Source organism: Corythoichthys intestinalis, chromosome 17, assembly GCF_030265065.1.
Source record: "Corythoichthys intestinalis isolate RoL2023-P3 chromosome 17, ASM3026506v1, whole genome shotgun sequence".
NCBI lineage: Eukaryota > Metazoa > Chordata > Actinopteri > Syngnathiformes > Syngnathidae > Corythoichthys > Corythoichthys intestinalis.
The window spans coordinates 592,267-605,837 of NC_080411.1; the positions used below are offsets into that span (position 1 = coordinate 592,267).

Here is a 13,571-nt window from a genome sequence, read left to right on the forward strand (position 1 = left end):
ACTTTTACTTCAGTAACATTATCATCGTACTTTTTGTAAAGTACTACTCAACCCACATCTGCAGATGAATGCAAAAAAGTAGCAGTTCTTTTCATGCAACTTGTTTTTTTTTCCTGATGGGTTATGCAATAAAAGCTTATGTTTAATTCATTCAGACTAGAGCTACGGCATACGCTTGGCAGTTTCAAACTATAAACGGCATATCTCGGCTTGACTTGAACACCGTTTTCAAAGGCTTCTTGGTGTGGCGCCTTTGCATGCGCATGAGTATTTTCTTCATCCATTTTCTATTGCACTTACGGTTTGCTGGAGCCTATTACCAAAAAGTAGGAGTGTGGCTAAATTCATTTATCTTCACTTTTTGAGTCATTGACACTACAGTGAACAGTCGGAAGGATTTCTGTTCTGAGGTTGTGGGTTTGAATCTCAGTTCCTGTGTGGATTGGCGCATGTCTGTAAACTTGAGCTATCATAGGCACATGGGAACCTAAAGTGGATAAACGGATGGATGGAGGCAAGGAGAGATGGATAGATGGGTGTTTGAGTCGCTTGTCCTTGTCAATCGAGAGTTGAAGTGTAACTTCAAATTTGTTGGATTTCAATGTGTTCAAAGGCTTCTTGGTGTAGCTAACTATTACCGTACTGGACTGAATATAGTATGACGGCCCTGATTATAGGACAACCCCCTCTTTTTCAAGACTGAAGTTTGAAAAGATTTTTTGAAAAAACAAATTAATTTTTATACAGAAAATAATTACAGTACATCCGAAACAAATGATTATAACAATATATTTGAGAGAAAAAGCATGTTTTTTTGCCTCATTCAAATCTTAATATCTGAACATTTAAATATGTAAACTAAAGTGCAATCACATTCGTAAATGAATGGCTTCTGGTTTTTGAAATGTAAATAAACTAATCTATTGTGATAAAACAACAAAATTGCAATAACGGCATAAACCATCAAAGTGAAGTCTAACTGTAACTGTAGTCTTGAAACAAATCTGAATAAGGAAAAACATTGCAATAAAACAATGCAAACTGGTTAAACTTGAGAGTAACTGAGATGTGTCATGACAGATCTTGGCTTCAATGATATCTGGCGTCATCTAGCGTCGTGAATGTGGAGAGTAGCTGAGATCTGTCATGACAGAACATGGCTTCAATGATATCTGGCGCCATCTAGCGTCGTGAATGGGTATAATGTCTAGACCGCGAATATAAGACGACCCCCTCTTTTTCAGTCTTATTTCAATGCAAAAAACACCGTCTTATATTCGGGCCAATACGGTATTTATTTATTTAAAGTGGCACTTTGTGGAAGACTACCGCTTGGTTCTTAGTCAGTGAAGTATGTTAGTATGCTGTGAATGGATGGGAAATGCCTATTTCAAATAATACAGTGCAAAATTGATTGATCCGTTTACAATGATCGTGACATAGTTTCAAGGTTGAAGATGACTTCCATTAAACGAGTTAGAATCAAGTGGCGCAAAAAGCAGGCTCAGTTACAGCGCATCAGCAGTCAATCAATTTTTTCTTCAGTGTGCTTCATATACCGCGACTTTGATCTGGCTCTACTGTAAGGCAGCGTCGACAAATCAAAGAGTAGCTTCTTAACAAAGTATCCGAAGCGCAGAACGAATGATCAGTTACACAGACCTCCACACTTTTCAACCTATGCCCAAACTCCATGCCCACTGTGCGCTTTGTAACTCTTCACTTGTTTAATGTGTGTCTGTACAGTCATATAACAAAGCTCAACCAAGCTGTGAACAGACAAAACGTACATGAAACAAAAATGTGCAGCTGACAGACACAGTCCCACACCTAATTAATGCAAAAAACATGGCAACGCACTAATGAGGACGCGGACGCACACATGTACATGTGCACGCACACAGCTGCCCTTCACACCATGAGTCTGCTGGGTGTGACAGGTCGGCACACCAAAAGAGGATTTATGGTGGAAAGCTTTTTAGGGAGGAGGGTGAGGAAGAGAGACAGATAAGAAGAGTCGAGAGGAGGGGATTACATGGTGAATATTTCAATGCTCAAACATAGCAGTTGGCTTGGACTCACCCTCTTGGGTTGGCCCAACACACGCAAACACCCCCCCACCCCCACTGACTGACACTGCCAAGAGTGTATCGTCTGAATGACAAGACGATTGTGGGTTAACCTGCTGCGAGCGAGCTTTTGTTAAAAAATTCTGACAACACGCGCCGCTAGTCTGGCACTGTCTTTCGTAACTTTCAAACCAATAACCTCAAACTCTATAAACAACAAGCTGTGCATAAACATTATTCAAAGGCACATAAAAGGAGATTTATGAGCTGTTCCTCTGCATGATGTAGCTTGACAGCATACAAAAAGGTATACCTGCATTGAGCATGCAGCAAAGCAAGCACAAAAATGAGCAATGGAGTTGATGCAAGAGTTCTTGAAAGAAGACGCATTGAGCAAATGAAAGTGCAACTTGAAAAGATGACTGTCCCTCAGGTTTTACAATTCGAAATTTGGGGGAAAAAAAATCTTTTGGGGGAGGAGGTAACTTCTAATTTCCGATTCATAGATTATTCGCGATTCGGCCGTGGAAGATTCGAGAGTGATTGACAAACATCCAAATTCCGATTATCTAATTATACCAGGTAAAGCGGAACCAAAACAGTCAGTACGGTCTTCGGGACGCAATGAGGAACGGACCGAGAGTAAATATCATGTTCAATTCATGCCGCTAGATAAAAAAACAATAATACCTGACAGCGGCCGACAACAGCTACAATGTCCAGTTGCTAGTTGCTACAAACATACGGCCACATAATGCTACGGTAGACATCACATGTATTGCAGAAAACACTCAGGCGACTAGAAGTTCCGCTCTGAGACCCCCAATTTGGCCAGATTTCAAAATTGTCCGATATGCATGTGTGATACATCATTGGAAAGTTTAAAATCTCAATTTTCTGGGGGAAGAAAAATTCTGATCAGGAGGGCATTTAAAAAATAAAAATAAAAAATTTAACAGCAAAACCCTAACTACAGGTGAGAGCACGCGAGAGCATAATTAAAGACGCCATGATTTTAACGAGATATTATCACGCACTTACCTCTTTTTGATCCAAAAACTCCATGTAGCGCGTATCACCGAGTGTCAAAACACAGCGGCCACAGCCGGATTTTATGGGTGAAACATGGTCATATTACAAGGATCGCGATGCAGAAATTGCGGACATCAAGGAATGGTCGAGATTTTTATTTTCATATATTTACCCTTTTAAATGTTTTTTTTCCCCAATTTTTCTTTGTTTGAATCGATTACCAGTATTTATCATCTAAAATATTGAGGAAAATGCGACAGTAATGAAAAACATACAATTAAGCGATAGTTATAAGGTAGATATCCGTGACTTTTTTTACAGACGCTACTTTTACCATTGTGAGGTAATTTGTTTAAAAGTTTAAAATATGTGAGGGAATAATTTTTTAAAGTCATTTTTTTTAAACTAAATTTTAGACATCAATTAATGATCCTAAGCTAAAAATGAGACATTTCAAATATTAAATACGATTACCTACATTCTTTTTATTTCATTTATTTATCTGTTATTTATTTCTTTGAGGTTGAAACAAAAGTGGTTGCGCGACGTATGTAAACGGAGGTTTCCTGGGTATAACGGACAAATTAAAAATAGTTCGGGGGCTTATTGAGCCATGAAACTGCTATGGCAGCATATGATGTGATTTTGACAAAGTTGAGATCACATTTGATGGTAATTTTATGCAGAGATGTGAGAAATTCCAAAAGCTTCAGATTCATTTTCATACCACTGTATTTAGGTATTTAAAGTTGTAGCAGGGGTTTTAATGCCATTTTGTGTGTTGTGGTCTATTGAGTGGTTTATCCGAGCAGAAAGAGGCACAGAATTGTAATGTTGCAAGATGCGAGCTGTGTGAACGGTATATGTACAGTTGGCCACAGGAATGCTAAAGGACAGAGTGACCGGCTGCCGGCTTGGGCACTATTGCGGCCACATGCTGCTCCGGTCAACAGGGAATCAGGCCACAGCCTTGGAGGCGTAAAGGATGAGAAGAGAAGGAGAGAATGGAAAGTGGCTGGCGGAGAAGAAAAGCGATTAACTTCAAAAACAATCAAACTGGAGGGGAGGGCTAGCCTAACCATGCATATGCGTGTGTGTGTGTGTGTGTGTGATGAAGAGGGGGGATGTCACTGTCACTGAGTCCAGGGGGTAGTTACATTGTCCCAGTTACAGAGACTCGCTGGAAGCACTGGGTATATTGAACACACAATGGTGGAGCATGAATGTGTGTGTGTGTGTGTGTGTGTACACAATGAGAATAGTGCAGTCTAGACCAGAGGATCAAACTTAATCTCTTTGCACTGATATAGCTGATGAGCAGGGGACACACATTAGCATTCATTCCTTTATTTGTCATGCCATTGACCATCATTTTTTAATATGATGTTTTAAAACACATACAGTAAGACATTAAAGCTAAATATTGTAGATTTTAAAACAAACCGTCCTACTGGAGATCAATAATAGACAGAAGTCTGATTCCAACTCTTAGAAAACCTGAATTAACTGTACAAGCCAGTTCTGAGTTAACATTTGACATCCTTAAATGCTATACAAAAATGCATTGAAGTCATCCAGTGATAAATTATTGATTATAACTAACTAATAAAACAGATACATAGTTTGCTGGAGGCAAAAAGATGTCGTTATGCAACTAACAATGAGTAGCAAATGGAGCACCCCTGTTTGGGTTGCACAGTATTGTGCTTGACAAGCTATCTTTAATGAGAATGGATTGAGAAGTCAATATTGGGCCCAAGAAAATGTGAGTGTTTGAAAACAATCCCATGTTGCAAAAATTTAAGCAATTATTCTTCACTTACTATAGAGAGACTGCCACTTAACTGGCAACGACTTTGCTAACTAATTAATTCATCCACTTCAACCACTGTTACGCACGAACTGTAAGCCGGCGGCGCTTTGATTAAATATAACTTAATGACTTTGAGCTAAACAATCACATTTAAAGCAAAGCAAAGGTAAACAAAAGCCACTCTTGTGGCTACATTAACATGCAGCAAATATTTATGTAAATATTCAGTGTTCTGTTTATTTTAGAGACAGTTGGAATAATCTGTTTACATGTGCTAAAGGGTTGTAAATCAACTGGTATTAGGGTTGCCTTGATCCATCGACTAATCTAAAATTACTTATTTTGGTTGTTGAATAACTGTATAGAGATTTTGTTTACCTAACAATCATACAAATCCTCTTATTTTTAATATATGGCGGAAAACACAGAAAGGGCTGAAAAAGCAGTTTCTGCTCTTGCACCCCACTTTAAAATAAACTGCTGTATTTTAAACCAAAAGAACTGTTGTGTTTGATAGCAGATTCATGCCACATTAAGTCCCCCCCAAACTATTTTTAATTTGTCCATTTTACCCTGGAAACCCCCGTTTACAAACATCCCGCAACCGCTTTTGTTTCAAACGAGCCATAAAAAGAAGGAAAGTAATTATATTTATTATTGGAAATGTCTGTCATTTTTAGCTTATAATCATTAATTGACATCTAATATTTTGTTTTTAAAAAGAAAACGACTTTAAAAAAATATTCACTCGCATATTTTAAACTTTTAAACAAATGACGTCACAATGAAAAAAATGTATTTTTTTTTTGTTACTGTCCCATTTTCCCTGATGTGTTAGATAAAAAATAATCGATCCAAACAATGAAAAAAAAGAAAACATTTAAAAGGGTAAATATATGAAAAAGAACATTTCGACCACTCCTTGATGTCTGCAATTTCTGCATCGCAACCCGTATTACATGACCATGTTTCACCCATAAAATCCCCCCAAAATCCAGCTGCGACCATTCACAGCTGTTTTTTGACACTCAGTGATACATGCTACATGGAGTTTTTGGATCCAAACAAGGTAAGTACGCGATAATATCTCGGTAAAGTCATGGCGTCTTTACTTTTGCTCTCTCATGCCCTCACGTCCAGTCAGGGTTTCGCTGTTTAATTTTTTTTTTTTTCTAAATGCCCTCCTGTACAAAATTTTTCTTCCCCCCCAAAATTGAGATTTTAAGCTTTCCAATGATGTGGTATCACACGTGCATATCAAACAATTTTGAAATTTGGCCAAATTGGGGGTCTCAGAGCGGAACTTTAAGTCACCTGAGAGAAAAAGTGCGATTCCATTACGTTTGAAGAACTTTGGCTAGCTTCATATCACAGGTCTTAATGAGAGAATCCGATTTTAGTTCGTGTTTTACCGACTCGAGCAAGGCATTAACTTGACGGTCTGAACGGGACAAGTCGCATAGAAGTGGACCATTTCAAATGCGATCTGGGTCACTTTTTTATGTGGTTTAAATCCAATCACATTTTCCAGAATGTGGCGGGCGGTCTGAACTGTCAAGTTTCCCGAATTGGAATACATGCAGCAATTACGTCAGCAAAGAGCGAGAGAGACGGGTTGCTACGGTAGCGGTGCAGCTGTTCATTAGCGCCTAGCTTGCCTTGAACACGGCTTATGGGGAAGGGTCAGGCTTAACAACAGTCATTAAAAAAATAAAATGGGTTGAGAATAGGCCTGAGAATGCTCTGTTTTATTTCTGCTCCATATGAGCAATATTTTAAGATTGCTTAGGCTTGAATTTCCATAGTCGGGGCAACCTGTCTGTATGTGTGCGTGTCATGCACGGACAGTGCGTGCCGTGCATGCTGTCGATCCATATAAAATTTGAATATAAGACTAAATGTCCTCACACCAAACCAGGCTTAAGGCCAGGGACAACTAGTGATGATATAACAATCTGGGACGCGCCCCGCATCTAAATCACATTACGGACTCTGCTTCTGCAACGTACAAGCTGAGCTTCCTCCGGAGGAAATTATGGAACTGGTTAACTGGGCCCTGAGTTCAATGGATGGAATATTCTCTACTATGCGACCCTCCTCTGGACAAAGACCTTGCCCGGTCACCACCTTCACGTCTGGATATGTGGAGGACGCTTGGGGTAAATGGAGACCGCTATGCCTAACGTCCCTCCTGATAGAAGACGCTGAAGATGTGTACATCTTTGGCACACTGCTGGCGCTTGCCTTCCTGATGCTACTGGCTGCTCTCTGGGTTCGTCGCTTCTCGATCAGGATGAAAAACCAACTCCACGACGCAGCTGAGATTGTTCGACGCAACGGCGACCAGTTGGCCCAGTTAATGAAGGAACAGGCGATGCTAAGCGACGCTGCCACACGACTGGCCGCAAAGATTGACGTGGAGCTGCGTGATCAAGAGAGATTCGCTCGTGCCAACCGGGCCAGAGATGACGATGACTAAACTCCTAAGGGGATGCTGACAACAAATCAACGTGGACGCAACTCAGGCGGGCCTCCACAACACCCCTAGCTGTCACCACTCACCAATCAAGGACATGGACTGATTGAAGTTACATAAATTTAATTGTGAAATCGCCATGCAAATTAATGACTTTTTGAACAATAGGCGCTAGACTGTCATTGGACTGATCATGAGCTGTTGCTTGTGCGACCTTGGTGGAAGGGGGACGGGTCCCGATAAGCTTTGGCTTTTTTTCCGTTCCCTTTGTCATGTCTCTTTTCATCTTCTTGGAGAAACAATATTTTTTATCTTTTTTTCTTCCTTTCATTTCTTCCCTTATTACATGATTTAATGCTGATGATGATGATGTTGATGTGATGATGATGATGACAAATGACAATGACAATACATTCAAACAGGGATTATTCATGTCTGTTATTGGTGTCCTCTTTTTGGAAATCAAAATATGATCACCTTTGAATGACGTTGAGCCAGCATGTGTGGTCATTTGTTTTGATGCTTCTGCGCATGCGGGTCAGTTTTTTCAACACATCTCGGACTGCGAATTAGTGCGCATGCGTGATACTTGAACGGGCTCAATGGACAAAGGCAGTCTGAACGGGAACACCAAAAAACATGACAAAAAAACGGATTTGTGCATTAAGACCTGCGGTATGAACATACCCCCAGAGGAGCGTGAAAAATAGATTTAAGAAGTGGATTGCAACCCTAAACTCCATTACTGCTGCAAGTTTTGTTGCAGCCTGGGGGATAATAAAGCATGGAAAACCGTTCACAGATAGTGAGTACATGAAAGAGACATTCATCAACATATCAGAACACCTATTTGCAGACTTCAAAAACAAAATTCAGATAATAAAGAAAATAACATGCATGTTTTTTGAAATCTCAAAATAAAAACAACATCAAAATCAGATTACTCTATTGAATTTCCATAATTTCACAAAAACAATGATAAAAAAATATTAATATTCAAATGAAGTTAAACTTGAGGTGGCATCATACAATAGAGTAGTCACGTGGTGCGTTGGATACACTGCAGGGAAAATAAACATTAAATCATGAAGGCTCATAATGTATTTTTAGCCGACTTAGTCATTTTGATAGTAGTCTAATATAGCTAACACAGATACATACAGCATGTGTTGCCTTCATTATTAGGCTTATTTAGGGCTTTTAGTTTTTTGCGGCTCCAGAATTATTATTTTTTTTTGGTCCAATATGGCTCTTTCAACATTTTGGCTTGCCGACCCCTGTACTAAGATAACTTGCAACCTGAGCATGCGCAGAATGCAAATGAATGTGTCTTTAAACGGGGGCATCTCAATAACTCTGGGTTAGTTATCGGGTTTTTAAAAACCAGAATATAAGCATATTCAGGTTTTTGAATTTGTTTTCATGGTCGTGCATAACTGTGTGATAGCCAATAGCCCGATTAGAAACCGTTATTGGCAGCATATAAACATAGCCCCTGACAGTCAAATGACTGTGTAGGGTTACTTGAAAATATTTAAGGAAAAACAGGTTTGTTGAAATGTTTCACATGTTTAAAATAAACCCGTTTTTCCACACATTATTATTATATTTGTCACGTGTAATGTACAGTGGTATGAAAAAGTATCTGAACCTTTTGGAATTTCTCACATTTCTGCTTAAAATCACCATCAAATGTGATCTGATCTTTGTCAAAACCACACAGATGAAAAAACAGCGTCTGCTTTAACTAAAACCATTTACAGGTTTTCATATTTTAATGAGGATAGTACGCAAACAATGACAGAAGGGGAAAAATAAGTAAGTGAACCATCACGTTAATATTTTGTGGCAGCAATAACTTTAACCAGACGCTTCCTGTAGCTACAGATCAGTCTGGCACATGGAATAGGACTAATCTTGGCCCATTCTTTTCTACAAAACTGCTGTAGTTCAGTCAGATTCCTGGGATGTCTGGCATGAATCGCTGTCTTTAGGTCATGCCGCAGCATCTCAATGAGGTCTGGACTTTGACTTGGCCACTCCAGAACGTGTATTTTGTTCTTCTAAAACCATTACTGGGTGATTTTAGCTAAAGCAGACACTGTATTTTCCTCTGTGTGATTTTGAAAAAGATCAGATCACATTTGATGGTGATTTTATGCAGAAATGTGAGAAATTCCAAATAGTTCACATACTTTTTCATACCACTGTAAATTGAAATAGATTGAAATGCCATTAATCTATTTTGGTGACTCAAAATATAAATGAATTGCATCATTTTTAACTAAGACAAACACACTGTATGGCACTGTGCTGTACTGTAAATTTAAGGCAGATGATATTCTTTTAACTGAAAAGGAAAATTGTCTTTCTAAATGTTTTAAACTCTTTTCATGCCAGTGTGTGAAGGATTACTGAACATTGTCTTAAATAATTAACCTACTTCAGACTCAATCAAATAATCAATCTATTACTATGCTCCATCCCTAATTCAAGCAGGTCAAAGGACTACTATAAAATATGAAACACATCCACTCACAATCTTTGTAAAGGCAAATAGCAGACCCTTGTGTACATAACTCATTAGATCGACCTAATCTTACAGTTAAGTGACAGTATACAACACGCTGGGTCAAAATCTGGCAACAACAAACCAACTTCACCTCTTACTATCTACATTTTGTCCTTTTAGTCCTACAAATGTTCAAGACCTCGTATAAGTAGGCACCTAGTTTAGTGCCTTCAAATCTGTCATTCAATGCAGTCTTTTACTGTAGGCGGTATGTTGAACGAAATATACTCAATCATCCTGTCCTGGTGACATATTGGGTTTCAAAACCCTGAGCTGGAATTAGATCAAGTAAAGATGATCCTCTAGAATTCAACACACTTTCCCTCGCATGTACTGAAACTCTTACGTAGTACAATATGCCAATTCCTGTCTCTGCTCGGGGGCTTGAAAAATTCAGTACTACTTCAATGATGTCACCGGTTAGCATGAGGGCTGACGCTACCGGCTCCACTGAGAACGCACATGTTCGTCATAACATACGCGTCGGGACACATTGCATGCATCGCACACTGACCTGCACCTGCATGAAAGATCCCCGGTAGAAGCAGCACGCTGCGGCCGACAAGGCGCTCCACAAACTGCACCTTTCCGTCATGGTGGGCACACACCTTTCCCTCGATTTCTCCGCACACGTCCTCTTTTTTTGCCTCTTCTGTCTGTTCGCCCCCACCCCGGGCGTGTACAATATAAGCCCCCGAGCCTCTGGGCAAAGCCTGTCCCACCCCTGCTTTGCCTAGCCTAAAAGCCCCTCCACATAGTGACCCCCCCACCCGCCCTCACTACTTAAAGGGCTCAAAAATTGTCAGCAGCAAACCACATCAGTTAGAGTAGAGGGCTGCTAACATGTGAAAAGTGATAAGAGTCACGGCTCCTCACATCACGCCGGTTGCTGTTCTTGCTCCTCTCACCGCACTTGCTGCACTTCACGCGGCTGCTAGGGATTACCTCATTGCTTGCTGGTGAAAGGCGTGTGGGTGGGGGGAGGGTGGACCAGAGGGAGAGAGAGTGGGAGGATGGATAGGAAGGAGGGAGGGAGTGGTGCTTTAACATAAGAGAAACAAGCCTGGGAGAGTTCTGTCGAATCGCAGAAAGACCCCACCCACCATGCCGGACGAAAAGTACCACCGATCCCCCCGAAACCCTGTCCTTGCTTTGGCGCTGAGACAATGCTGATATAGTATGTGTGGGGCAGATGAAGAGGCAGAAACTGAAGAAAAAGCTAAAATTGTGATTTCTTCCAAAGGATACCACTGTTGCTGCCAAAGAAAACAACAACAACTGAGAACCCAGAGGTGTCAGTAAAAATGCAAAGTCCAAACACTTTGCAAAAAGAAAAAAAACACAAACCTCGAATTCAAATGCTTTGCAAAAGAAAAAAGGGCAAATGCAAACTGCCACAACACGATGCCCAATTGCAAAAGCACAATTGCAAAGTGGCAAAAAGCACGAACCCCAATTGCCACAGCGTGAATGCAAATAGCCGCAACACGACAACAGGAAGCTGTTGGAGGCAGTCTTTCAGGTCCTCAATTCAGGTGAGACGGCTAGACTGGATTGTTAAATGAAGACTGGAGACAAGAGATCAATAGTGCGCTGTTTTAATTTCAGAATTTTTTGGGTGCATTTAGTGACAGAACAAGCCGCGTAGAGAAATGCACACTAAACAGAGGGCTCGGCCTTCCTTATATACAGATAAGGAAGTGTGTCTGGAACGTTTGATTATTCGCTCTTTTCTTGCAGAACTTACAAAATAGGTCATGAACCTTGCTACGTTGGCTGTTAAAAGTCCATGATTATCTGAGGCGAAACTAACTATCAGCAGTTTCCGTGAACGACAACTCCATTTATGGTCATGCTTGCAAGCCTATCAGAAGATTGCATTAGGCGAGATGAGTACTGACTTCAAAGCCCAAGAGGAAGACCCGGAAGTAGACTACATTTCACGGAAGAAGACATGAGGACTACAACTCCCGCCCTCCTCCTGCTGTTGTGTAATCGCAACTCATCATTTAAAGCATAAGTTACATAATTTGCTCACACATTTACACTTTGAATATTGCTGTATGTGCCCTCCCCCATCTGACACAAACTTAGATAAAAATGATGTCAATTGTTTGTGCTGTAAAAGGTTTGTTTGTGCTGCTGTCGTTTTACAGATATTTACAATTCTCCGGTCCGTAGAGATGGTTACCAAGCACATACAGTGTATCACAAAAGTGAGTACACCCCTCGCATTTCTGCAGATATTTAAGTATATCTTTTCATGGGACAACACTTACAAAATGACACTTTGACACAATGAAAAGTCGTCTGTTTGCAGCTTATATAATAGAGTTCATTTATTTTCCCCTCAAAATATAGCCATTAATATCTAAACCCCTGGCAACAAAAGTGAGTACACCCCTTTGAAAAGATGTACATCCCTACATGTCCAAATTGAGTACTGCTTGTCATTTTCCCTCCAAAATGTCATGTGATTCATTACAGGAGTACTTGTCAGCATTGCTGCAGAGATTGAAGAGGTGGGGGGGTCAGCCTGTTAGTGCTCAGACCATACATCAAATTAGTGTGCATGGCTGTCACCCTAGGAGGAAGCCTCTTCTGAAGACGGTACAGAAGAAAGCTCGCCCGTCTCATCAGACCATAGGACATGGTTCAAGTAATCCATGTGCTTTGTTGACATGTCTTCAGCAAATTGCTTGCTTTTAACTGTGGCTTTTATTTTGGTGTGAAGGCGCGCCACAATCTGTTATATGTGGGGGAAACCCTGTATATATACTCAGGGGTGAAAGTGGGCCAGAACGGTCAGGAACGCAGTTTCGGTATAAGATTCAGGGCCGGAATGCTGTTCAGGTACATGGTGCTTTGATTCCAAAAATATGACAGCAACTGTCAAAATGCTATGTAAAAAAGATAAAGACAAATTTAAAAAAATAAGAAAAATGCTAAGCTGCCACACATGCATTTCAGCTCCAAGAAAAAAACAATCTACCAGCATCAGATTTACATACACAAATATTAACAACAAGCATAATAAAGTGCTTGTGTAGCATAATCCGTTTCCACCAATATTTATTATTGATTTCATTCCACGGACGGCATGGAGGTTTCCCCAGCTGCTGCAGTTATCTGAGTATGACGATGATGAGTCACGTCAATGTGCGAATGCACGCAGCAAAGCAAAATGCCTGGACTCATTTATCCGTTAATTCAGTTGGCTGACATACTGACATGTGATCAGCAGAGATGATAAGCTCTGATTGGTTCAAATGTGCATGTTTTGTAGAGCAGCAAAAAAAACAACAACAAAAAACTTGTTGAATTGATGCGACAAAATAAGGGCCACGCAACATAAAATGGATCAAATCTTTAGCAGCAACAAAAGAGTTGAGGAGGCTTATTTATTATAGTTTTATTTGCTCTGAGGTTCAGAACATCTTAGATGTCAATGTGCACTTTGGACTTATACTGTATTTGTTCATTTATGTTAGGCTACTTATTCATTTCCTTATGATTTAAAAAAGTCAACGTTTGTGCGATCTTTAAAATATATTCCATTTCACTCTGCATAATATAAGTGTTTTGTACTTATTTTTCTGAATGTATGTT

General features: G+C 40.1%; 1 protein-coding gene across 3 annotated transcripts in view; it reads right to left on the bottom strand.

The window, feature by feature from the left end:
• sh2d3ca (SH2 domain containing 3Ca) overlaps positions 1 to 10,661 on the bottom strand; it is a 71,470-nt gene extending 60,809 nt beyond the window's left edge. For 2 of the 3 annotated variants that reach the window (XM_057818855.1, XM_057818857.1), the window contains exon 1: positions 10,477 to 10,661. In XM_057818855.1, the coding sequence (XP_057674838.1) occupies positions 10,477 to 10,557 (81 nt within the window). In that variant the 5' untranslated portion in view covers positions 10,558 to 10,661. The remainder of the gene's footprint in view (positions 1 to 10,476) is intronic. The other variant, XM_057818856.1, reaches the window with a different exon arrangement.
• Positions 10,662 to 13,571: the final 2,910 nt, after the last annotated feature.